Below are 27995 nucleotides of genomic sequence, written 5' to 3' on the forward strand. Positions count from 1 at the left end.
TTAGAGGAGAACCACCAAACGAATTTATTGCGTCCAGAAGGTGAAGGTACTTATCAATTCTTCTGTGCTGAGCAGTAAAAGAGTACTTTGCAGATGTCTTGAGTGATAGAATGCATTTTACACCCATGCAGTGTTCCATTTGTCTTGAAATACTTCACTAATAGCCTCAGTGGAGATACATTCTCCAGCTCAAAACCATGTAGACATAAACGTTTAAAAGGGCAAAGTTACAACAAGGAACATAAGCATATGGTTTTTTTCACACTTTGTGACAATGTAATTCCAATAAAAAGATGAACAAACTTCAGAAAGCAAAATTAAAAAGCAAACACCAAATTAATGCAATCAACAGACCTCTTGAAGCTACAGGGGCTAATTTGTTTTTACTTGCTTTGGTGTGAGCCAGGTAGAGCAGTTAAGGTACACGAATGAAAGTCTGCAAACAGAACACGTGGCCTTTGAACAGTTCAAAATCATGACTGAAATGTTTATATGAAGCTACAGGACACTTGATGGATAGGTTTGATAGGCTTTCAGGATTGCGACTATTTAGCTGTCTGTACATTGGTATGGACTGCTATCAAAGAAGACTCCTCTTAAAAAGCAGGACAATAATATCTCAAGGCTATTGTGATTCGTAAAATCCAAGAGCATGATCCTTTCCTACAAAAACACCTGTGGAAGTGTAAAAGCCTTCCTGAATCCACAATGTTACATTCAGTAGGTTTCTGGGTTTTTTTTTTTGGCTAGGAACAAGGGTGATAAAAGCGAGTTCTACACAAAATGAGTGAGAGAAGTATGGGTGGCACTACTGAGACAGAAACTCAGCAAGCAGCTAGAAAATCCAATGCTTAACAATGGTAGCGGTGTACGTGTTCTACACTACCTCTGACAGTTGGGTAAATCCAGCGCCAAGGCCCACGAGCTGTGCTGTTTAGCTGTTGTTCAGTCTCATGTCTTTGCTCTTGTTGTAAAACTCTTTCAGGCACTGGCTCAGGAATGCATTCCTTCTTAATAAAGCCCTTAGGGACATATTTGTGGTCTCAATGAGTTTAAACGAGACTTAAAACATATGCTTCCAGTTAAGGGAGTTATTTCAAGCTTTACAAATGGGGCAATGGAGCCTTCAGCCCATGCTCAACTGTTTTCTTGACCTGGGTATTGTTTGGATATCCTTTTACCTCTGACTTTCGTACCAGGGGCTGTATGTACCCATATACCAGGGGCAGTCTCCTCACCCTGGGGTCTGGCTTGCGTCCCTAAAGTATATTAGTTGTAGTCATCTACAAGGCTACTGTCTTCTGCCACCGGCTATCATCTCAGTGCCAGAGGTTTCTGCCCTGTAATAAGACTCAGATGATTCAGCTGACAAACATGGGAAATATGTGAAACAAAGCAGGCATTCCCACTCAGAAATCTAAGATTACTCCTGTTTAGTGCGTACTGATCATCCAGATAAAGACAGATTACACATTTCCTCTTTGGCAATTCCACTGAATTAGTTCAGTCCACACTTCTTTCTTGATCCCCAGACTCCCAGTTTTCTTCAAAATTAGCTTTTAAATATACATACCTATACCTGAGTCACTTATCAAGAAATCAGACAGCAATTTTACTTGTGCCAAACTCAATCAAATTCACGTTTGTCATACTACAGCGCAATAGTTGTCGTTGTTGTATTTTTTATTTGACACGTTGCGAGGCTTTCTTCTGATACACATTGATGGTGGTTCTGGTAGCAGGCTTTCAAAAATAATTAGAGTGATGAATCATAATCAGGAAGAAATGGTTCTTACATTTATTAAGAGAGTTATTTAAAAAATGTTTTGATGAATCATGCAAAAAATGCTTGCAAATAGGATTAAACTTTTTCATCAATATATTTTTTGTTTTTTTTTCTAAGTCTTAAGAAAAGAGCTTGTGCTTTTAAAACTTGAATTGAAAAAATATTTACAGCAGACATAATAAATGCTACATTGCAGTTATAAGACAGGCAAAGTGGCTATGGTCCCACGCTTTACCCTTCACAAAATTCACTGAAGGTTTCACATCTGTTCTGTTAACATTCCAGTTCAGACGTTCTCAGTCCTGGATTTTCAGTATGCTTCTTTTCTCCAAATCATTCATTTCCTTCAGTATAAGGGCAATGTTGTATCTCAGCTCCTGAAACTTTGCAACTGGCACCTGAAACAGAAGGTGCAGTTTAGAAAGCATGATACATGTTAGAAACTTTGGTCAGGGTACGCCTATGAAGTATCAGCCCGATCTCTCTTTAAAATAAATAACAATAATAAATATGTATACATATCAGACTTGAGACAAAGGATTGTATGTTAATAAATCTCACAGAGTCCATTCGTCTTCATAATGTATGAATGAAAGGGAAGCGTCTGCTGCCGAATAACAGCAGGTATCTCTTGTACATACCATGAGCTGGATCTTGGTAACACTAAACTCTTGCAGAGTCCCAAGGCCCCATACAAAAATGTTAAGTCTAAGAAGGTATTGTGAAACTTCTCAGTTACTGAAATAATGATTTTTTTTTTCCTGATATTCCTTTACATTTTAAAAAAGTAAAATAAACATCCATCCAGACCTATAAGCTAGTCTGCAGTTCCCAAAGCAATTGTTTCTCACCTCTTATTTTCCAGTAACAAAAAAAAAGGTGGTTCAGTACATTAAGTCAGGGTTCATAATTTGTGGGCCTTCTAATTTGGACCCAGCTCTGTTACTAACTTTTGTCAAACCATCAGCTCCCTTTGTCTTTTAAAGCACTTGAATGCTACAGCTAAAGAAGGGCCACCCAAGAGCTAATTATTTTTGCTTTGACACGAGAGGACAGAATTCAACCCGGAAGGCAGCCATGGGACATTCTCATTTTACACAAGAAGAGAAAACAGACGTAATCACAACACTAGAAAAAAGTTATGGCAACTTAAGGATAATGAAGATTAGCTAAGGCCAGTACGACAGAAGAGCTCCTGCTAATCGACTAGAAATTAGAATTGAATTAACAGAAATTGCAGTGCTGACTTCAAGATAGTACAACTCTCCACAAAGGAAACTCCCAGCTCCTCGCTCATACAATGCTTGTAGCTAACATGGGAATATCAGACAGATTAATGTATCCAGTTATCACAAGCAACAGATGAATGTCTCAGCGAGCAGTCTGCATTGGACTGGCGCAGCAGAAATGCACAGAAAACCAAGTACTGAAACCACTGGCTTAGCTAGCTCAGGACCTGCCCTAACTCTCCACTACTATTTAATCCAGATGGGAACATCAGACCATATACTTTTTTTAGGATAAAGAAATATGGCAATGAAAGAACTGCTGCCATCAAATCCCTCTTACAATGTGAGGTCAAAATTTTCAGAGTAAATAAGCAAATCCAAAATATCTAACCTACATAAACACATGCTACCCTGCCATCTTCTCTGCAAAGTTATATTTATAGCGTGGTCACAACCATAAAAATTCTGACTATTTGGGTGAATTTCCCTTTGAAATGCTGCAAGAGGTATGGGAGGCAATGCTCCGGGTACAAAAAGCCAGTCCCTGGTTTTATACTAGTCACATTTTCAGATTTGTTACATCTCAAAATTAAGCTTCCCTGTTACCCTGGTACGCTGCACTGATGAGGTTTTGTGGATGCCAACTAGAAAAAAATAGAAGATTAAGCTAGATTCAATTTTTGAAGCAATGTATATATAAACATGACTTACAAAGTTGCTTTCAAGTCTCAAATACAAATTCTTTGAGCCTGTACACATCTTTGTGGGCCTCACTATATACTCAGCTTGCAAATGGCACATCCAAAAACAAGAGGCTTTCAAGTTTGAAAACTTATTTTATTTGATTATTTAACTTATTTAAAAACTATTTAATTCAACTAAACACTTGTGTCAGGTGATACAGACATGTCGGTGGAGATGAGTCTAAAGAATTAAAGTGCCATTTATAAGAGAATATTACCACAAAAAGACTATTTGACTAATGAACGCAGCAGTTTTCCATTCAAACTGACTACGTTTCCCTATCTCGCCACCTATCCTGGTTAAAACCTGGTTTTACAAGGGATTAATGATGAGTAACGGCTACAGCGCAGAAGAGGTCTTACAGCTGTCTGCACTGACTGAAGTTTACAATTAGTTTCATAGACTATTGATTAAGAAGCTAACAAGATAATATCTTCAAAGATGACAGCTTGAGAGAGCAAAACGCAATGTGCTGCAATTCAGCACTGCAAATGCTACAAAAGTAACTGGATAAACTGCTAGCAGGCACTTGTTTAAGCACAAGCTTCAGAGCTAAGGAGATCAGCTTTTCAAAGGCTAAGAGGTAAAATCAGGTTATAGAAGTATAATGTCTGCTCTCTGTGGATCACGCAAAAATGGCGCCCACAAATTAGGATTTTACATGGATGAGACTCACTGTGAGGAGGGTCGAGAGGAGGCAAGAAGTCTCATGGACTTTCCTGTATCATTTCAAGCTTGAGAAGCCAAATGGAAGGAAGTCTATTAAGTGCTGTTAAGGCCCTTCTGAGAACACATCTGAGCACAGGCATAGATTGAGGGGCAGAGATTAACATCAGTGCAGTGCACAAATGCCCATGGTTGCAGCGGTGCAGCCCCGGGCTGCTCTGCAGAGCACTGGCTAATTTCCTCTACTTCTTTGTCTACGCTGAAGACACACAGTTCTTTGTCAGAGTCCCTTGTCACCCTGCCCACTGCAGCAGGTAGCAACTGTATGAGGGGAATCCAGCACCCGATTTGCAGTATCCAGGTGTAGCAGAAGATGTATGAGGAGCGGCTGAGGGCCCTGGGTTTGTTGGGCCCGGAGCAGAGGGGGCGGAGGGGAGGCCTCATGGCGGCCGCAGCTCCTCACAGGGAGCAGAGGGCAGCGCTGAGCTCTGCTCTCTGGGGACAGCGACATATACCACAAAACTCAAAATGTTTCGGTTCTCATTTGCTTTCTAAAAAATGTTCATTGTCAGAAAACACACTGTGCGTAGACAAACAAAACAAAGCCCAGGAGACCAACCAGGACAACTTCTTCCTGTGACATACATGTTTAAAAACTGTTCATAATGGGATTATCTTCTCGTCTTATCATTTTACATAATCCCTGTTGGTTAACAGGACATTCAGTACTTGTTGGAATGAAAGAAAACTGAAGAGATGAGGACTGTGTTTACTTGCATTTGGTTTTTGGATCAAAGAGCTACTATCTAAAGGAAGATCACTCATCACATACAGAAATCCTGTATACAGCCAGATCTTTGGTATTCAGATCTCGGCAGCAGCAAAAAGCTGACTTTAAGAGGGAGGCACACAATCTGCGATCAGATACCTGCACCTCTGACCGCACCATCCAGGCACAGCAACACATCTCCCCTGCAGAACAGAAACAAAGCCCCAAATCCTAACAGTTAAGAGTATGTGCTAGCTTTTACTCTCTTAAGTGAAACTCATCATGCTGAGAAGAGTCAACCTGAAGTCCAAGGCACCACTTAAGTTCCATGGAAGATCTCACAGAGGGCTTACATGCTGCTCGGAGAAGGACTGTCCACATTGCGGTGAATCTGATCTTCTGTGAAGTGAAATCCTCAACAGTTGGCAATGTAGAACAGAATTTATACCTTCCTCAACATTGTACACGTGTTGTACATGTACGTGTATACAACTTATATTGTGAAACATTACACTAAAATCAGTCCAACTCTCTGAGCCCACAGTGCTTTGGTGCTTCTTCCAGACTACTACTAACATGTGAACTGAAGCCAAAATCTTTTAGGAGTTCAAATGTGACAATGACTGTTATGCACTGAACTCCTGTGCGCACTACCATGTTATTTATAGAACAAATAGCATTCCTTTTCAAAGGTTAAAATATGGAAGAATGTATGCTTTTTTTTTTTTTTGCAAGCCATTACATATAGTATCAGAAATACTGCCACTGACTAATTCTGAGGTAAAAAACAAAGAGGCTTTTTACTTTCTTTCTAGCAGCAACATCTGTGCTAAAGAAAACAAAACTACTTCTGCCACAGAAGAGAATGTTTTACCAGGCAGGAGGTTTAGTCGTGCATATCTTATATAAACTACCCCAGTAATTTTCCTCCTCTAAAAAGCCATCATCAGGTCTGAAGGTTAGAGTTGATACCAAAACTATAATTTTTAAACAAACTAGGTATTATGCAACAGTACTTTCCAGTAATTAATATAACTAACATTCTTCTAACAAATGAGCTTTCAGCAAAATGTGCGTAGGAACAAGGTACAAAATGATTTTGGTTGGCAATCAGTTATATATTGTACGTGGTTGCTGTGGACATGGAGGAAAGCAAACCAGCCAATGATAATGCATTGTTTACAAAAGCTTTAATGTTTGAAATACTAATTCAAGATCCTAAAAAGAACTTTAAGTGCTTTCTTTTTTATTTGTTACGGCAATCAGACTTACTTCAAAGCGATGAGCTGTCCCATCTGAAAGCTTCATCAGCATTAAAATGGATGGTTGAAGAGCACGGGCGAGTGAACTGAAATTATTCACATTATTAGTATTACAACAATAAACATCAGCAGTGTGACAAGTATAGCATTGTACAATAACAATTTAAGATGCTCCTATAGGCTTTACACAAGTAATTTTTATTATAGAGTCCTGTACCCGGCTGGCCAGAAAGTCATGAACATGGGAGTCCTGTCAAATTTACCTCACAATTAAGACTAAAAAGTTTGAATATCTTAATAACAGCAAGAAAATTCTAACAGGAGCATTTTCATTTTACACAAACTATGACAGACATAAGAGCTGGCCAAATCCTGCTAGCAATAATGCACAACTGTTTTTTTTTAGTGCAGTTTTCTGTTGTATTAACCCTTTCCATCCCTTCATTCTTTCAACTGCCATCTCATCTGAGGAACCAAGCCCTCCCAGTCCTAAATTTGTAGGTTGCTGTTTATTTTACATGATGACCCAAAGAGGGGAAATGAGTCATTGCTGAGCAGCATTCATCAACGGATGCTGCCAAAACCTGCTCAGGTACTGACAGGTGTTACAGCCAGAAGCCATGCTTCTCCACAGAGACTGCTGCTGGATGATAAACAAGAATTCTCATAGGGAGGATGACAGTAAAAGAAAATAGGAAGGAAAATAGAAAAGCATTGCTCCTGTGTTGTTTGGAAAGCAATCACAGGATTTGCCTGAAGCGTGCAAGCGTTGCACCCGAGGCTGTTTATCTGTACATTTAGTTCTCTTATAGGTACAGATTTTTCTGCATCGTGATACCTGTGCGGTGCTTACAGCACTGCTCATCTGAGAGTCACTTGAACTTGTAGTTTGTGGCCATCACAATTTTCACTTAGGAGATCTTTTTCTTGTTTTCAGAAAGATTCTCCCCAGTCACTTATTGTTCTCTCAACTATGTCAGCAGTGAGACCGAACCCTCTCAAAGATCCCGCAATGCAGGAACAAAACAAAAAGTCACTCATGCTAACAATTTCGGCTACTGACAAATACTGGATCATCTTCTAATTTCTTTCACCCTGGTCAGTCTTGGTGAGACCGAAACAAAAATCAGGAAAAGCACAAAAGGTTTCTATTTCCCATCTCTAGACAAAGATCCATCCCATAACTGCCTCTGCTGTGGCAGACAGCAAGAAGTCATTCACTGTAGGCATAGACAGGATGATCACACAAAAGCTTTTATTCCTGTTTTGTGAAGGAAATTAGGAGGCAGATCAATGACCAATTGCATAACCATGGCAATGTGAAGGCGCTCTTCTGAAGCCTCTCTGTCAAATCTACAGCAGCCTGTAAGGGTATGGAAAGTCATTTTATTTAACACACACTAAACATAAATGATAGCCTACTTGAGAAGCTGGATAGAGAAATTCCCTGCCCTTCTCCAATCAAACTGAGATCCTGGCTGGCTGCTTGGAGCTCAATCCATCTAATTGCTTCCATCATTAAGGAGGACTGTGAAGCCGTATCAGATCTATCGAGTTTTAAAATAATGAGAGACCGAAACTTGGAGTTAAATGATTCTAGCACAGGAGTTTTAGAGATTAAACAAATAAGTGGCATTAAAAAAGTCATTAGCAGAAGACGAAGACAGCAGCCTCTTGGTAAGTGCATGTAACAGTAACCTTTCGTATATCAACTGACAGGCAGTGTTAAAAAAAATCCCTTTGTATCTTACCATTTAATGCAGCAAGATACACTTTAACACTGTTAATATTTCAAGCAGCATGGGAAGTCAGTTTAATCTGGGACAAAATCTCTCCCACAGTCGTGCAGGATTCCCTTTTTTTACCTTGTGGATATAGCTACGTCCACTCTCCACTTGAAGTCTTGGACATTTGGCAGCCTACTTGCTTGTGTCAGAGCTGTGCCTTCAGAAACAGGACGCCTACAGAGCAAATCACAAACGGGAGACTGAAATGCAAATTCACAAAAGCAACAACAATCTAAATGGAGAATAAGATTCCTCAGAACAAACCTGTCTGGAACTTGCTTCTTGCTGTAGATCTATCCTCATTTAGAGAGATTTCATGGAATGGCTGAGATTGGAAGGCACCTCTAGAGGTTATGCAGTCCAACTCCCTGTTCAAGAAGGGCTACCTACAGCAGGTTGCCCAGGACCATGTCCAGGCAAGTTCTGAATACCTCCAAGGAGGAAGACTACACAACCTCTCCGGGCAACCTGTGCCAGAGCTCAGTCACCCACACAGATGACCCATAGGGTCTGAATGAGTTGAGGGTTTAAGATGGCTGTACTCAGATTACCCATATTTCTTATGTTTAACTACTATGGTAGCTGTTAAAAAAGGAGAGACAAAGCTACTCTGTGTAATTCCAGTAAACTGAGCCTCATTATAGAATTTAGTAAGGGTCATCATGGTGGCTGGCATATCTATTATTTCAATTCTCGTGCAATTGTAAGGCACAGAGAAAGGGACCTACAAATATATCTTCACACAAATCCAGCAGGAGCAGGCAAGCAGGAACAGAAGACAGATGACTCAAGCCAAAAAGCTGGAATAAGCTCGGTGTGCTCCTTCAGCAGAAAGCAACTAGTATTAGCTCACAGCAGCGTTTCAAATATAATGATATTACAGTGTACTCTGAAGCACATAGTGGTTCTTGCTAATCCACCATACTTTACAAACTCCAAATTCCTTATGTAATCTACATGCCAACCCCTGCACAACCTTCATGACTTCTGTCTAGACTACTGTTTGAGAAGGCCTGGCCTTTCATTATTACTTAAATTACAGGAAAAGTCAGGCTCATCAAGCCTCAGTTTCATTCAGTGAGGAAATACAGCTGACACTGATTAAACTTCACGTGGTTGACAGTCTTTAAAATTTTAATAGCATTTTAAACTCTAGGCAAGTAAATAAGCCAAATCTAATACAAAGATATAACAACCACCCATTTTTAGATAGACTGAGAGAATAATTTCAGAATGAGATCATTCAGCTGGTCCATTAGGAGGACAGACTGGACATAAGTGTTACTTACATTGTTTATTTTTTTGCTAAGTATCCCACGTCTCTGATAGTTATTTACGGTATATTTCAAAGCTACTCCAGCTAAGGGCAGGATAAGAAACGTTACATCCTTTATCCATGGTGCTAGACATAATCTAATTACAGACTTTACATCAGAGAGGAATCCTCTCTGAACAAATCAGGGACTGTAGGAACTCAGACTCTTTTGTGCAAGTGAGCTAGTCCCTTTAGAAACTGCTGAGAAAGATTAATGATTTGATAAGGTACCAATTACTGATAAGGTTAAGATCCTCCAATACTCTTCAATATAAGAAAGAATTTATCCTTTTTTGGGGGGCAGTGCTGGAAAGAAGTGACACACGTCCCAAACAGTACAACGAAGTTATAAGCAGAGAAAATAGATCAGCTGGTTCTTACACACTGTACAGTACTGAATAGGAAGTAGGTCACACAGCTGGGTGCAACCATAAGGAGCTGCAGTCTAGAATGGTCATACGCAGGATTAAACAATAAGAACAGGCCTTTCCCTCAGTGGTGAGTTGCTGCCAGAGTATAGCTTAATTTGGGAAATGCCTAAAAACAGCCACGCTGCTGCTGCTTCCTTAAGACATGCTAACTCCCTTCAACGGAGGATAGTCCATGCAGTGTAGCACCAGCACTGGGCACCGAATGAACAGGGCCAACAGGAAGATATTATAGTTAGCAGTGACAGGAAAGGTCAGCAGTGTCTAAACAGAGACTGTTAAACTATGGCATTCCTGCGGCCAAACTGGACTGCGCTTCAATACCAGCCCCTCAGAGCGACAGTTTTTATAGCTCAGATTCAGCTTCTGTCAGCACCTTCCCAGTTCGGAGAGGATTACAACTGCAAGAATCCTGTAAGGCTGACAGAACGTGCACAGTGGCCAACATACATATTGATATTATATAAACCCTTAATTAAACCATCAGCTTCCAACATAATGGAGCAGAAAAGACTCAGTGGACCTCGTATCCACAATCTGTGGAATATAACTACATTTCATAAACTCTGTGCCAACAGCTGCAATACACTGTCACCACACACACGGTGCCTAAGACAGAAGTTAGAATGAGTAACGCAATATGGATCAATTATAGAGCATCCAAAATGCACTTGCTGACAAGAACATCACCTGCCAAAGGATGCAACAAAGCAACTGAAGATGGAAGATTTGAGAATTTAGAACAGCAACTGACGTAACAATATCAAAATTGAAGACAAATTTGGGATGGTTTCTAATGCACATAACCACATAGGCCAGCAGGCCACTGAACAGAGAAAATGTATAAACTGGTGTGTGTCAAATGGCACACAGAATGCTCGCTCCTGGAAGAAGCTAAAGCTATGCTATCTAAAAGAAATGCAGTACCTCTATTATAAACATTCAAAGTGGGGGAAGTCGTGGCTATGCTTTCTCTTAAAAAAAAGTTTTAATTTCATACGCCTATTTGATGGTGTGAATGTGCCAAGTTTTATTTCCATTTCGATCTATACAGTTTGATGGGACTATGGAGACACAGAAATGAGAATGTTAAATTTCCAGCACTTCAGAGTTGTTGTTTAATGAACAAAATGTCAAAAATGGGATAAGATGCCAGAAAAAGTATTAAAAACTCTGAAGTTGATTTTTCTGGGTTATCTAGCTCATACTGAATTTTTGATCAGATGCTAATGCTTAATACTTCTCTTACCATCACAGTCATATATATTTACAACTCAATAAGGACATGCATGATTCACTACTACACTTAAGATTATAAAAGCAGATCAGTCTAGAAAACAAATCCGAGGTGCTCTTCTCTGATCTCAAAACACAGAGCAAGATTACAGTGGATAATCACAGCTTTTGAAATGAGAACAAGCTAAATTTTCCAGCATCGTGATTTCACAGTAGAAAACAGACAATCGTGCATGCCTGAAATGACATCTAAATTTAACTTCTTTCTCCACTGCAAACAATATTTCCACTTTGCAAACACAAATTTTGCATTCTTTCACACCTGTAATTCAAACAGAATACCAAAGAAAAGATGAGAAGGCTGAATTTATTTTTACTCTAAGAACCATTAGTTTTAAATAAAGATTTTAACCAAGGAAATTAAAAATATTTTAAATGTTGGTAGCAGCATTCAGGCCCTTGTGAGGGTGAGTGAAATACCACAACGATGACTGTCAGTATTCCACACAGTATATCTGAAACAGCTCTAGGCTGGTGACGCCATGCACTGAGTGACCTCATCTCTCAAGGAGGAAAGCTCTGCATATGGAAGAAGTTCAAGCAATTTCAACATATAGAGGAAGATAAATATAATTGAGTAGAGAACATACAGAAAAAAAAGGAATCCCTGGAAGGAACAGCAGAGAGAGCCTTTTCAAAAAGTTTCTGACTGGTACACATTCTGAAGGTAAGGAGGTACACTGCTTGGTGAATGAGTAACAGCTAGCAGAGCAGCTGATATCTCTTATATATCATCAAGTCACTCAGTGTGAATTCAACTGTACATTAAGACAAGGTTAAATGCTGACTGAGAAAGTTTCTACAAACCACAGCATGCAGAAGGATGCTCGTAGCTTGCTTCTCATCAATGCAAGCCTTTCACTTTTGCTCTAACTTGCAATGATAATGATGATAAGAATGCTTAATTCTGCAATGTAGTCTTCACCTGTAGGTAATGATGCATTTTACAGAGGATTTAGAGCGTTATAAAAACTGGTGATGATCATAGAGAAAAATGGAAAAATGGCACAAAAGCTACTTACTGCATACATAGCCATGTATCATGGATATTTATACTGAATCCAAATAATGGGACAAATCTTCCTCTCGTGAGTTTAGAGAATTTTGCTGTTTCTTCAACAGGCCTGGAACGTGTAAATCTGCAGGGCTGCACAATGCATGATACACGAAAATACTGACCTGCTACCAAAGACAATACTGGCAAAGTCCGTGATGAAATCTTCTGGTATCCTTAAAGAAAAGAGCAATAGAAAATAGATAAATGTTTTGTAACCACAAATATATGGGCTTAGCTGCAAAAACCTATTGCAGGGCACAAAAATAGTATCAACATTTTCCATTTTGCGTTGCTTAAAATTGCCATCATCTCTTATGTAAGCACTTCAGTATTGACTCAGTCTAGGCTCTCAGAAGGACAGGCTGTTTTTACAAGCACCCTAAAAGCTGTGCTACAACTTCCTGTACTACCTAAAATGGCAACAGTGAGTTTCAGAAGAACTCTGTATTTGCCTAATTTCTCTTAGGAAAGAAGTTTTACTGACGGCTCTGACAAATGCAGAAGGCAGACCGACAACGCATGCTTATAAACAGCCCAAGCCCATACATTTCATTTCTCTTTCATCTTAAAAGTGCAATGAAAAGAAGACAGAATGACTTGCTCCCTTGACAGTAAAAACAGAAGCCCTTGTAGCTAAGAGTACTTACAAAAGGAACATATCTAATGCAGGGAGGACAAGGATAAATTTGATGAGACCATTAAAACAAGCTGAACAGACTCACTCACTCCATCTGCCTTTTGCCTCTCCACTACTTTATCATTCCTCTGCTGCTGCTGCTGCTTTACAAATAAGCTGCTGTTGATTTCCAGTTCAATATATCAGGCTGTGAACAGCAAAGACTGCAGAGCAAACATTATCCATTCAGCTGCCTTTGCACAGAGACAGTAACCTCCTACAGAGAGGCAGGCTGGACAACTGGAAGAAGTAACTGCTCCAGCTGCCACAGTTAAATCCAGCACTGAGTATGAATCAGCGCCCTGAGACATTACTCACCACTGCTGTGAGATACACAGCAGTCTATCGAAGACAATCAAAGCAAACAAAGAAGTCACCTGTCCTAAACGGCTCACAGTGTGGGGAAAAAAACAACTCATCAACTCACACAGTGGGAAAATGAAATGGTAGTTATTTGAGTTTGAGCCCATTTAGGAAAAAGTGGGGTTAAAACAGGTTTTCAAATGGTGCTCGGATAAAACTGAATTCATACTAGTAAGCAAGTTAGCTGAGGCAAACCAGGAACCGAGGAAGGGAGACTAGACTGACTTTTTAGTTGCATGTGTCTCTTAGAAGAGTTGAGACTTTCTGCAAGCATTACTATCTGTATAAGCATATCATATAAGCATATCACTTAATCCATCCCAAAGATGACTAAATAGCCTCTGAATGTAGCAGAACAGCTGAAGAAAGGGAGTTGTGATACAAGTATTATGATAAGTATCACAATACTTGCTTGACTGTAAGTCTGCAGGTTACTAAAATAGAAACATTAATGCTACCTTTATGCCTGTGTTATTTTTGCCCTGCAGTTAATGATTTTGCTGAAAATTCTGTTCCCGGCTCAAGCAGCTTATCACATACTAAGCAGTTTAGACACAGAACATAGCGCAGCTCAGGCCCGAGTTACAGGTGGTAATCAGTTTTCAAAGGAACATTCTGAGAATAAGATCCAGTGTAAGGATGTCTCAATCCCATGTTATAGTCCTGAGCCACAAAGTCATTAACAGAAGGAAAAAATAGCATCCAAAATTTAGTATCATTTCTTTCTCACTGGTTGAGTCAGTCAGGACAAAAAAATATATAGGCTATGGGATGGCAACCCTATGAAACCAGTAGTACCAATCTAATTCATCACAAGTGGGCATGTCTCCCAGCTTCTCTCTTTCCAATAAAACTAGAAGCCAATACCAGCTGCATCACCAGGAAACAGAGAACTACAAGACCTTGTGTGGATGGAATTAGACAGGCCAATTCTCAGCTTCACTGAAAAGAACAAACTAGAATGCTCGAGAAGTGAAAACAGGTAACCCAGCTCAGATCTCAGTCCTCTTAAAAGAAGACACATTCACAAAGAAAATTAAAATAGGAAATAAGCATTTTTCTGCCTTAAAATGCAAAATACCCGCCCAAACACTGGATGTCAATAATGCCAAGACACTGCTTCTCAGCTAATTACGTGCGTGCTTTGTGCACGTGATCACAGGATGACCTGCAGGAGTCACTGCAGGAGGATAAATGTCTGAATGTAATTAGTAGATGCAAACACTTCATGTTCAGGCCCAGCTGTATCGGGAAAATAGGAGATGACATTTCCAAATAACCTCCAGCAATCATGGGAGCATATAAGCCACAATGAGCAGCGCATTAAACATATGAGTGCAAGCAGCACAAATGCAGTTACCTGAACTATTGCTGCTGTATCAGTCACGTTAACCACAACAACAAAATACAAAAGATTTAACGAAATACAGCAGAGTGAAAAAAGATCATTCAGACTGAACAGTGTTTTTTGTATTTCCATGGGTAATCCATAAAGTGTGAAAAACAAGTACAAAAATGTAAGGTATTAAAGCACGGTCAGCTGACAAGGACAGAGGCTCAGGAATCTTTATTTCTGGATGCAGCGTACTCAGCCAGCGCAGCCGGTGACTGCTGACACTCCTGTATACCTACTTTCTCCACTGTTCAGTAGAGGAACATTCACCCATCCCCAAAAAACTGCCACAGGGCTTTTAGAGCTCTTCATTATTCCATAATCACATTTGAACACACTCTGTGTGCACCTCAAAAAACACCAACTCCCACTGGGTCAAAAGAAATTCATCAGTTTCTTACTGACCTACTTTAACATGGGTGTGAACTCTGTGATGTGCTGGGGGAAGCAGCTTGCCTTTTAGCTCACAAGACGAAAGTACAGCCAAACTCCAGCTCCGTGCTTCAGACAAAATGGTATCAACAAGCAAAACGCCGTTCAACACGGCCTCAATTACACCTCACAAACTGCATCCATCTAAATCTGAGCTACCTGAAGTTGCTCGTAAAGTAATTTATGCTTATGACTGTTCTGAGGAAGAAACCAATCTGCAGGTTAACCGATAAATAAGGATGAGAAAAGAAGGAAGTAGAAATCTCTATATCCTAGGTAGCAATCAGAATGCAAAGAACTGTAGGAAATTAATATTTTAAAATATTTGAACCTCAGTGCAGAAGTTTCTCTATCGATGAAAGCATCAACCGCTGTTATTCTCTTGTTACTACCGACTATGGAAATAGGGAAAACCTACAGAGATCATTAGTATCTGACATCTGGCTTTTAGGATACGAGCTTCTATTCAGAGATACTCTGAACAGACTGATGTAACAAATGTTCTGCTTTGTTGGGTAACCGGCAGGAGAGATCATAGCTGAACAAGGTGGTAGGATTTCTTGAGTGTTATATCATTGGCCTCTCAAAGAAGAAAAAAAGTAGGGCAGTTTCTTGGCTTCTGAAATGTTATCGCTATCTTACCAAACATTAAGAAATATTGCAGGGCAAGGTGGGGATGGCAAAGAGAAGGTCACTCACATTTGCATAACCTACATTACAGACTAAATTAGACCAATCTCCTCAGCATGTGAAATTTACCGCTCGTGCTCAGTGCTAAATCAAGTCTTACACAACACCTGTTTTTTTCCTCTGGCTTCGTATGACATTTGGCAACAGATGCATTATGTGTTACTTACAGGTAATTTCTATACCAACTTTGCTGTGTAAAAAAGTTGACTTGGGAAGGCAGTTACATAAAAGTCATGAAAAACAAACAGATGGAAAAAAACAGGCATAAACAGGCATACCTGAGCTCCTTTAGGTCTTCCTTAAAAACCTAGAAAGACAAAGAGGGTGAAATTTTACAGGACACAGTCACGAAAGATGATTTCTTACGAAGTGAATTAATAGTAATTACTTGCTTGCTATGTCTCACCCAAAAGTTTTAGTCTTAAGTGCCGGTAATTTCAAAATGACAGATTACTCATTGGGAAGAATTTCCAGAAGCGTTCAATTAAGTTGTGAGAAATTAATTTTAAAGGCCTAAATCTCTTGGAAGACTTGATGTTTTGAAAGCCACATCCCTGCCATTTCTTTCACGTAGCTATTCACAACACTCTCTGTCTTCAGAGTAATTATGTGACCTTATTCTCACATGTGCTTTGCAGTAACTTGTTTAAACTATGACAACATAAAGGCAGTGGCAAAAGATGAGCTCTGAATACTAAAAGCACTGCCTCACTGTTTCCTGCAATATGTGCTTTCCCAACATGCCTGGGTGAATAAGGACACAGTCTTTGAACTAGAGATGTCAGAAGCTCAGAAGAGGTTCCCTCACATAAAAATAAAATCAGAAAAGTGTAAGGTAATGTAACATAAAAAAAAGAAAGAAAATAGCCATGAAAAGGGAATATGAGTCAGGACCATGGCAGGTGTATACATATTCACACAGAACATCCATAGCATAAACAGAAATAGCACTTGCTCCCAGTTCCCACTATGTTGTTCTGACCATAACTCCTTCCTTCCCTTATGGTAGAGCTACAAAGACGTACAATTTCTTGTGTTTGCTTGTAAGGGGAAACAAAATGCACAGTATATGTGAACACAGGGGGTAGGAAAGAGAGCTGATGCCAGTGAAATAACATTTTGCAAAGGTTTCTTTAGGGGCTTTAATTCTAGAGGGAAAATAAACACGCATAGTAAAAAAGTTGCTGAAGCAGAAAAAGATACAGTAATCTGTTTCCCATAGATTTAATAAGTACTCTTCTGAAAAGCTCAGTATAAATCTATACAAGAAAAGAAATCTCTACATTTCTAACAGTTTCTTCTAACTGCTCCAACTTGGAGCGACATTTTCGCGTGGAGCTCCTCACTTTGGCCAACAGCATTTAGATGGCTACTCACACGTGGCACAGTTGTAACCGATTAAGGCTCCGGGTCCTCCCAGAACTTACTTCTTGTTTGAAAGTCGATAAAGGGAGTCTCAGTGCTTCTCGGAGAAGAGTATACATGCCAGAAATGAGGAAAGCAAGCTGCTCTTCGGAGAGATCGGTGCTTTCTGCAATCGTCTTGACAGACTCTTTGCAGTCTTTTCCTTCCAATGCATTAACAGTGACTGTGAATAAGAAAGCAATGCAAGATCCCTTTAAAAAGTGGAAGACTTAGAGATAATGAACATATCCCATACCCACGATTTTACTTCATTCAGTGTGCTAACATTTTTCCAGATATGAAACTATCACTCCAAGTCTCTGTAAAGACATCTATCTGATCATCCTCCACCACAGGGCAGTCACTTTATGAAGAGAACTTAAACATATTAAGATTTTTCATTTTGAAACTGAAGATGCTTTAACTGTGGAATATGTTCCGGTGGGATAATGGAATAAAGATTAATAAAAATTAATTGCTCATGAGTTCAAGTCTGACTTGAGCTTCTATCATCAAAGTTGCTCACAAGGGAATTCTGCTTACAACTTAATTACAGTTCTTATACACAGGTTTGAAAGCGCTGAGAGAGTAAACAATTCAACATTGTTTTCCAACATTTCACATAATTTATCTTTCAATAGCAGCAGAGACTAAGGATTAAATGAGCAAGGAGGCAAAACCTAAACCTTTAAGTCTGCACAACTGCCAATAATACAAGCTTTGAGGGAAACGACTGTTAATCCATGTAGCAATATTACATACTAGTAAGTGGTGAGGCACACCAAATTCAGTGATGAGTCCCAAACCACTCATGTGACTGACTCAGTTTGCCCAGCGCCATCACAGTGCACATTTTGCACAGATCAGCTAGAATGGGCAAGGTGCTAGTACCAAGCTTTCCACATTGTCTGAGAAAGGCTCTGCCCTAAGACAAAGAAACTTCCTTTCAGAAGAGGAAGAAGATCCAATTTACGGAAAAAGCCAAATGTATATCAGCACTGAGGCCTCTTTACTACATCAGGTGCAGAGCAGGACACAGGTTGCTGTCTACTACTTACCTATTTAAATACAGCTTCATTTTGTCTAGACAGCTTTTAAGACAATACGTCTTCTTCCTGCAGACCAACCTCAACAACGGGTCAAAAATCCATGAATTCTTTTAAAAGCTACTCACTTTGCCATAGAATACAAGACTTTTTTTACTCAGAATAGTTCAAGGGACTCAGAAATATCAGCTGTCTCAGCATTTCTACCAGTCAAATGGAAGGAGAACAACCCAAACAAACATCCCAAAGAAGTCTCTCTGCTAAGCCACTTGCTCCTCGTAGATGATACATGCTGTCACAAACTTACATTTTAGCAGAGCCTAAAATACTGGATAACCCTAAGACAATGGTGTATACCGTTCTTATGTCTTTAACTAAGCAGGCACATGAAGCAGCATCTAATTTTTTATTAATTATTATTTAGCAATAAGTTGACAGCAACAGCCTGAAAAAGACAATTTAGTGCAGGCACTGGAGCAATTTTGACACCGCCTGTTGGAATCCATCACGTCTTCAAAGACAACCAGTCCTGTGAAGGAAAACTCTGCGTTCTGCAAGCTGTTAATCACAGACCATCAAGAACAGAAGACGCATGGATACCCAATACGGCAATGTTTAGGTGCCCTACCCTGAGATCCGAAGGACTGTTTGCTCCTCCTAGGGTAGCAAGCAGGTATTGCACACCAAAGTGTGGCCGATAATTTCAGCAAACCCACACAAGGTTTAGGAGATGGAAAGGCTTCCGGGCACTGGTAAAAGTTTTCGCTCTCCATTGCCCCAGCACTAGACACCAAATACAGTTCCATGTCTGTATGAACTTTTGTCCTAAATATCCTATACATAGCTTTATTGCTTTTAGTTCCCATAAGGAAATCCTGGATATACAGCTCCATTACTGACAGCGTGCAGCAACACTTTTAGACTTTCTTTCTTTCCTTTCCTTTTTTTTTTTTAAGCATGCCAGCCACCAGATGCTTTGAGTTCCTATTAACTCAAACAAGGGGAAAACCTGAGAGGCAGTTAGTAGAAAGGATGAGCACAGCAGGGTCACAGCCCTACCAGTATAGGTTAGGGGCTGACCTGCTGGAAAGGAGCTCTGAGGAGGACAACAGATTGGTCAGGAGCCAGCAGCGTGCCCTGTGGCCAAGAAGGCCAATGGGACCCTGGGGTGCATTACAAAGAGCGTGGTCAGCAGGTCAAGGGAGGTGATCCTACCCCTCTGCTCTGCCCTGGTGAGGCCACATCTGGAGCACTGTGTCCCATTCCGGGCTCCTCAGTTCCAAAAGGGAGCTTCTAGAGAGAGTCCAGTGAAGGGCCACAAAGATGATGAGGGACCTGGAGCACCTTCCTTATGGGGAAAGGCTGAGAGCCTTCAGTTCAGCCTAGAGGAGACTGCAAGGAGATCCCCTCACTGTTCATAAATATCTCAAGTGCAGGAGTCAAGTTGATGGGGCCAGGCTCTTTCCAGTAACGTGCAGTGACAGAACAAGGCGGTAACGGGCAGAAACTGGAACACGGCAAGTTCCATATGAACATGAGGAAAACCAGGGTCGTGACCTCTCGGGCACACGACGACCATCTCCCCGGGGCCCCCGGCGTCCGTGTGGCTCCGCTGACCTCGCCCGGGGCTGCGGCCGAGGGACGATAAGTTTAGGGGGCACTCACTGCTGCAGCATTCCGTGATTCTTGTGGAATTTAGAGAACTATGCAATATGCGGCACTGAAACGCAGGGAAAGGCATCGGGGCTCGGCCGAGCGCCGCACCTGGCACAGAGGATGGCAGAGCGCTGCTTCCCGGCCCCCCGCCCCCGCGGTGCCGGCCGCCGCACGGAACCCCGTTCCCGGCGCGAGAAGGCCCAGGGGCGGGCTCTGGCTGCCGGGCGAGCCGCGCCGAGCCGTACCTTTCAGCAGGCGGCGGAAGGTCTCCTTGCCTACGTCCTGCAGGCCGCGGGCCATCGCCTCCACCTCGGCCGGCACCCGTGACCCCAGGAAGCCTCCGCCGCCGCCGCCGCTCTCGCCGTGCCCGTAGGCCGCTCCCGCCGCTTTGCCCACCGCCACGGCCGCCATGGCAGCGCGGCCCCGCCCGGCGCCCCGGCACGGCCCCACGCGTGGGCCGCCGTTCGGCCTCCGGCGCGACAGGGGGCGCTGTGCTGCGGCGGCGCGGCGGAAGGAGGCCGCCGGCCCGGCGGCCAGGAACTTCCTGCGAGCGGCCGCTCATGGCTGCCCCTGCGGCACGGCCGCTGTGTGTGTGAGGCGTCCGCCCGCCGCCGCCATGACCGAGGAGCTGTACGAGAAGTTTCTGGCCCCCGACGAGCCGTGCCCGCTTCTCTCGCACCAGCACCCGCCGCGGGGCGGTAGCCTCAGCCTGAGCGAGGAGGGCTGCCTGGACGTCAGCGACTTCGGCTGCCAGCTCTCGTCCTGCCACCGCACCGACCCGCTGCACCGCTTCCACTCCAATAGGTCGGCGGGGCGGGGGGGCGCGGGGGGCACTGCCCCGAGGCTGAGGCCCTGCCGCGGGCGGCCCCGTTCCGTGTGGGCCTTGGGGAGGGCCGCGTAGCTCTGGCCTCTGTGGGCGGTAACCGGTGCGGGCTCCGCTGGTCTTTGAAGTGCATGTGTTCTTCCCGAATTTTTTTTAAACGCTGTTCTGAGCTCTGTGGATGGGCGCTTGGGGAAAGCTGTGGTTGCTGTAATTAAAATCACCACAGGCATGGACACCAGCAAGGCTGCAGAGGTTGCGAGTGAGTCAGGAGCTCGGTGACTGCAGCATTCCCATCTCATGCTGCTAATTAAGGTCAAATCCTTTGGTCTGTAATTTGTGGGGATGGCTTATTCTAAAGCTGCTAATGAATCTGTAAAGAAATGCCAGTTGTACTTGTAAAATAGAAACCAAGCAGGACTGCTTGCCTAAGAACCTAATTCTGCATCTGTATATGCGTAGAACTAAATTTGAGTATGCCAGTAGCTTTCATGAGAATTGTTTGTGAGAATTAGGTCTTTGACTGGTGTGTAGGATAGTTTTATTTCCTGTTCCGGTGTTACAAAATGCTTGCACTGGTTGTTAGTGTTTCTACTACAGCATAATGAATAGACCATCTCTCAGCTGAATTTGTGTGAAGTGTGAAATAATACCTCAAAAGTGTTTTTCAAAAGGACTGACTCTTTACTATCAGTTCTTAAATGATTCAGCATGAGAACCGTTGATCAAATAGTTGTCGTGATATAGTGCTTTTATCCTAAGACCTAATTGTGACAGGATTTGTAAGATGCTTGGCATTTGTGGTCTAAATGCTAGCTTGGGGGATACCCCGTATTTGTTTTGTGTGTTTCTCTTTTTGTGGGCCTGTGCTTCCTGAGTGTTTTTATTTTTTCAGTCTTGCTCATTTTACAAACCCAAGTACCAAAGGCATTTTGAGTCAGTACTGAATTGCATTGGGTGAGGGCATGCTTGGCCTTGCACTGGTTAAACTGTTGCTCCCAAAAGCTTTCCGTGTTTTAAAGTCACAAGTAATTGTAAAGTAGTAGTCCCTTCTTTCTCACCCAGTTTATCCCAGCAAGTAGAGCAGGCTCCTTGTGTACGAGGTGACTGCCTATACCTGCAGCAATGCTACTGCATACCTGGGTGCCTGTGCATGGTTGGTTGGTGGTAGAGTCCCTGTATCTCACCCCATATTCTGATGGGCCTAGAAACTCTCTGCACTCCTTCCTTTCCTCAGTGTTTAATGAATATTGAAGCTGTTGTGATGTTCAGAATTATGTTGTTATCACCTCTCTCCTATTCTGTTATATACTGATTGATTACCCTGCCTGCAAAAGTCTGTACCAGTGTGACATACCACATGGATAAGGGTTGCAGAAAGGGAGAGTAGGATCTCATGAATCTTCTAAAAGGAAAGTTTGTGAAATGCCTTCAGTGTCAGATAAATCCACTGCTGGCCAAACAGCAGCTTAAATAATGATGGTGGGGAGCAGTCTGTCTGCATTATGGTACTGCTCAGCTTTTGCAGTTGGATAGGCAAGCGTTTCTCTAGTTAGCCAGATTGAAGTGCATATACTGATGGAATGGGAATTTGTTGTGTGCATTTGTGTGGTGAATTTTAGAAGCCCTTTGCAAATAGTTTTGGCTGTATCGCAGTGCTGTGCTGACTCATAGTTGTCTCGACCTAGTTTTCACCAATGTGTAAAATAAATCCAGATATGGAGGCTGGTTTCGTGAGCTTGTTAAATTCTGGCTTACTCCCAGAAAATACATTCTGTGAAGTCTGAGTCTTCAGCTGTTTTACTTCAGCAACGACATTAACTTGCTTTTTAAAGAAATTATCAGGAAAAAGGTGTTTAGATTTGGCGTAGCAGCATTTTCAAATGTCAGGTTTTTATCTTGCACTTATTCCAGCAGCATGTTCATTGGACACGTCTGTCTGTTTTTGCCATTCGGAGTAGAAAACAGTGAATAATGAAACCTCAGGGATATCTATGTTACATCTCCCAATTAAATATTTGTTTTGTGTGGGATCATCATCCTAGAATTACTTCTTGACTCTTGGAATGTAGATTAGTGAATATTGTACTTTCCAAAACTTTAATTGATTTCCTCCTTAGTTTTTCTTATTTCAATTTATATAATAGTTTTAGGAAACTATATCTTTAGTATATTAAAAATAAAAAGGACAAAAAATGTAGATACTGTGGGATCCAGCACTCTGGGGTGGAAGATGTTAACACTTTACAATAAAGGTATAAATATGTTGAGATTTTTGCCTTGCTGTTTTTTGTTTTGTTTATGGACCTTTTAAAAGATTTAAAAAATAGATGACTTCCATTTAAATAATTAAAATATATTTCAATATGAATGTAGTCATGTTACTGACAAGCAAAGTGGAGATAGTATTTTGAGCCCTAGGAGGAATAAACATTTTCCAGGACACATGATACCAATCTAGTTGCTACCTTCTGTTTGTTTTGTCCTGTTTTGCAGATGGAACTTGACTTCTTGTGGAACTAGCGTGGCCAGCTCAGAGTGCAGTGAGGAGCTGTTCTCTTCAGTTTCAGTTGGTGACCAGGATGACTGCTATTCTCTGCTGGATGACCAGGAGTTCACCTCTTTTGATTTGTTCCCTGAAGGCAGTGTCTGCAGTGATGTCTCCTCCTCGATCAGCACATACTGGGATTGGTCGGACAGCGAGTTTGAATGGCAGGTAAACTGTAGATGTTCCTCTGTAAATGTGAAATTCCGTATAGGTTTTTAAATGCTGGGTTTAGCTTTCAGTGAAAAATCCTCCATGTTTTTCTTTCCTTGATAACTGCTGAAACCTAAGAGTGGATATCTGAATCTTCAGTGATAAGGAAAACGTTTTGTTCTATTTTATCCCAGTGTATTTAGTCTGGAGGAGAGGCTGAAAGTTGGCTCCTCAAAGATGGGTGGTTACATATTATGGTTTCTTTGTGACCAACCTATAGGACATAACCTCACAGCTACAAGTTATGTCTTGAAGATCTGCCCTGCAGGTGTTTTAGATCTGGTTATAGATGTCTGCTTTCAGTGATTTGGTCATCTTGAGTCTTCTGTGGAAACTGAGTTGGCAGCTTGATAAAGTGTAGAAGTCTTGCTACAGCCTATTTCCATCTCTTTGGTGCCTGTTAAATATAGGAGCTTTCTTTGTCTCCCCTGGATGGAAAAAACCATAAACTGCTTTTTTTTCTAGTTGTTATATGGTGTGGTCTTGTTCAGGTATCATCGGTCTTACTATTTTGTTTATCAGTCTTTTAATGATATCATAGAATCACAGAATGGCTCGGGTAGGAAGGGACCTTAAAGCCCCCTGAGTTCCATCCTCCTTCCATCTGCTGGCTGCCCCCTCTGCCCACCAGCTCAGGCTGCCCAGGCCCCGTCCAGCCCGGCCTTGAGCTCCTACAGGGATGGGGCATCCACAGCTTCTCTGAGCAGCAGTGCCAGTGCCTCACCAGCCTCTGAGTAAAAAATTCCCCCTTATATCTAATGTAAATCTCCCCATCTTTTGATTTTAAACCATTTTCCCATGTCCTATCGCTATCAGACTGACCAAAAAGTTGGTCTCCCTCCTATTTATAAGCTCATCTCAAGCACTGGAAGGCTGCAGTGAGGTCTCCCCAGAGCCTTCTCTTCTCCAAACTAAAGAAGCCCAACTCCCTCAGCCCGCCTTCGTATGAGAGGTGCTCCAGCCCTCTGAGCATCCTTGTGACCCTTCTCTGGTTGTGTTCCAGGTGCTTCTTGTGCTGTGAGCCTCAGGTCTGGGTGCAATTCTCCAGGACCCAAATCTTTTATTTAGACTTAAATCAACTTTTAATGTGCACATAACTTTGAAATAGGAAATACTGTGCATCAGAATGCACTGAAGAATACTTTTAAATTTTGTCATAAAGCTTAGACAAAGTATCTTGTAAATGCAGCATAGGGGCTGAGAATACAGCTTTCCAGAAAGTACAAATTCTGTTCTGAAAGATGCAAATAAACATAAGGTAACATGGACTGAAATTTGCTCTGAATTTCTTACTGTTTTAGTCTGTTAGTCTCTGTGTGTAGGCTTTGAAGTTACAAGTGTGCAGCCTGGAGAGCAACTTCGGTTGGATCCTAATGATTCAGTGTTTCACTGAGCTGTGAAATTTTAGTTGCCTGATGAACTGGGGGATTGTTTTGAAAAGAAGGAATTTCTCACATCTTAGTTACTAATGAAGCATGTTGTCAGCTAGCTTTTTTTTTTAACAAGCATTTTTTAAGAGACATAATTGATTTGACTTGTATGATTTTTGAAAGACTTTTGTATCTTTGTACAGTGTTATCTGGCAGAATCTGAGCATGACTAATCCAGCTGTCACACTTTAACTGGAAATTATATGTCAGTTGTACATATGAAGTTAGCTTAAGTTTTGCAGTTGCTTCCAAGAAAATGACAACAATTTTAAGTCAATCGTATCATGTAATTATGGGATGTGGTATAAATTACAGACCTGCTCTGGAATGATCTTTCTTAAAGTGAGAATATGCTTTAGAATAAGAGGTTTGGCTTTAGAGTGTAACACAAGTCACAGTGATGGAGAAAGGAAATAGTGAAATGCCACATCATTCTGTTCTTTATTTAAATGTAATTAAAAAAAAAAAAGAGGTCTATGTTGAGAGTAGTGTGATTTGAGTTTGCTGTGCCTGCAGATTGTTGGAAGGTTAAAGCAAATACTGTAGCTTTTTGAGTAATTATTAGAAAGCTGTTGGAGCATACAGATAAATGATGGCTTGCTAATTTGATGTTATGTTTTGAATTGTTAATAATGTTGGAATGACTTTAAATGTGTCTACTGTATTCTAAGGTTTTGTTCTTTCTCTTGCATATTACAAGCTGCCTGGCAGTGACATTACAAGTGGGAGTGATGTACTTTCTGATGTTATACCTAGTATTCCAAGCTCTCCATGTCTGCTTCCGAAAAAGAAAAACAAGCATAGGAATCTTGATGAACTTCCATGGAGTGCAATGACAAATGATGAACAGGTGAAATTAACTTTTTACTTACATGAGAACTGTAAGATGCAGAAGAACTTCTAATCAGCACGACATCTTAAAAGGCAAAGTGGCTGCTGTCGGTGTAAACACAACTATATTCAGTATTATTTGATTCTTGAAATTAAATCTTGTCTTTTGCATCCATCATAGGCAGTTTAACATATTCTCAAACTTTCACCTTGAGCTTTTGCAGATTCTCAGTGAACTAAGGATCATAGGAAGCGATATTTAAGAACATTTTATTCTGTTGGTCCTTTTTTTCCCTGTTATTCTGTTAGAATTAATACACTTCAAAAATTACTTACTTTTCTTTGGGTTGTAGGTTGAATATATTGAATATCTAAGTCGCAAAGTCAGTACAGAGATGGGCCTTCGAGAGCAACTTGACATTATCAAAATTATTGATCCTACTGCTCAGATATCACCTACAGATAGTGAATTCATTATTGAACTAAACTGTCTCACGGATGAAAAATTGAAACAGGTGAGTTAAGGTTTGTATATATGCCTTGTTTGTTTTTTCAATCCCTCTAGCATCTATTGTGTCTTGCAGAATCTTAAAATCGTGATCAACTCTTCTATGTCATCGTTACATACAAGGAAATACACTAGTGCACAACATTGTCAAGAAGGAAACAAATTCAAAAACGTGTTATATATGTTAGACTTGCATGAAAGACTCTTTGATTGTGTAGTCTCAGTGTGTTAGAAGTCTAGAAATCAATTCTGAAATGCTGGCATGTGTGTAACAAGTTATGCTGTGGAACCAGTACTGCTTATGACAAAGCTTATTCCATTTCATGACCATCGACTGGTTGAGGATATTAATTTGCAATTAATTTGCAATTCTAATTGAACGTCAACTAGTGTTTAAGATTCAAAGGAATTAGAGGGAGAAAAAGCAAACCCCTCCTTAAAGAGGAGGCTGTGAACTTAATGTAAAAAGATATAAACCAATATATTCTAAAGGTGCTACGAAATACGGATTATAACAAGAATGGCAAGTGGTTGGTATGGTAGATATAAGCTACTGCCTTCTTAGCCTGGTATGTTGTGTTGTGTTGTTGGGAAAAGATGCCAGATGCTGGCAGGCTGAACCCCTGTGTGTTGCTCTGTATTTGTGATTGTGATGCGTGTAAAGATTGTTTACCCTTCTCAATCACTGCTCTGACCGATTTGGACTACTTCGCGCTTCAAGCATTTATAAGTATCATCTTAAAGTACTACTTTTCCTATAGCCACTTTTATTTGATTGTATGTAGCAAGATAAAGGGCTTTAATACAACAGTTTAGTTTAGTTGAACTTTACTGGTATTTCTGTTTCATGTAATTACTGTAACTTTGAAAACCATGGGGAATGAGCAGGGGAGATAATGAGAAGGGGAGATAAACAGAATGTTGTTACTTAGTTTTCTTCCTTCTGCAATGACGTTAATACTTTAAGTTAGTTCTCTTGAGGATTGTAAGGCAGCTTGAGATTTAAGCAGCCACAGCAAAATGTTCTGAGACACTAGATGAATTTGTTTGTTGTTATTGGTAGACAAATTACATTTCTTTTACGTGCAAAGGAGTATCTCAGTGCAGTATTAATCAAGCTTTAGTAATTCTACTGCACCTTTTCCAAAGGTGAGAAATTATATCAAGGAACATGGACCTCGTCAACGATCTGCGAGGGAAAACTGGAAGAGGAGTAGCTACAGTTGTGCCAGTACCAGTGGTGTGAGTGGTGCCAGCGTCAGCAGCAGCAGTGCCAGCATGGTCAGCTCAGCAAGCAGCAGTGGTTCTAGTGTTGCTAACTCTGCTTCAAATTCAAGTGCCAACATGAGTCGAGCGCACAGTGATAGTAATTTGTCTACAAGTGCTGCAGAAAGAATCCGGGATTCAAAAGTAAGTTTCTAGTTACAAAGCTTAACGCATATGTATGTATCTCACTACCGTTGCTTAATTGATCCTAACTGGGGCATCTGTATTGAAGGAATGTGCTTAGTAACTGTGGATCTGCTGAAGTTATTTAGCCAAGTCAATACTGGCCATTCCTTCCAGCACGACGTGTGTAGTGTAGGTCTTCTGATTCATTTTGAGTAATGTGAGTGGGAGTTCAATGAGGGCTTATTCATCGAACTTCA

General features: G+C 41.1%; 2 protein-coding genes across 3 annotated transcripts in view; one reads left to right on the plus strand and one right to left on the minus strand.

The window, feature by feature from the left end:
• On the minus strand, positions 1-20453 carry LOC110403372 (COMM domain-containing protein 5-like). Its single transcript, XM_021406525.1, has 7 exons — positions 20245-20453; positions 17321-17481; positions 16172-16200; positions 12462-12512; positions 8322-8417; positions 6467-6542; positions 1-2184 (listed from the first exon to the last, which is right to left on the minus strand). The coding sequence occupies exons 1-7, from the start codon at positions 20408-20410 to the stop codon at positions 2083-2085; spliced, it is 681 nt and encodes a 226-aa protein (XP_021262200.1). The 5' UTR covers positions 20411-20453; the 3' UTR covers positions 1-2082.
• FAM199X (family with sequence similarity 199, X-linked) overlaps positions 20397-27995 on the plus strand; it is an 11596-nt gene continuing 3997 nt past the window's right edge. Inside the window, exons 1-5 of one of the 2 annotated variants that reach the window (XM_021406522.1) lie at positions 20397-20803; positions 23316-23535; positions 25708-25857; positions 26192-26353; positions 27496-27760. In XM_021406522.1, the coding sequence (XP_021262197.1) occupies positions 20409-20803; positions 23316-23535; positions 25708-25857; positions 26192-26353; positions 27496-27760 (1192 nt within the window). In that variant the 5' untranslated portion in view covers positions 20397-20408. The remainder of the gene's footprint in view (positions 20804-23315; positions 23536-25707; positions 25858-26191; positions 26354-27495; positions 27761-27995) is intronic. The other variant, XM_021406521.1, reaches the window with a different exon arrangement.

The sequence above is a fragment of the Numida meleagris genome, chromosome 8 (assembly GCF_002078875.1).
Source record: "Numida meleagris isolate 19003 breed g44 Domestic line chromosome 8, NumMel1.0, whole genome shotgun sequence".
Taxonomy (NCBI): domain Eukaryota; kingdom Metazoa; phylum Chordata; class Aves; order Galliformes; family Numididae; genus Numida; species Numida meleagris.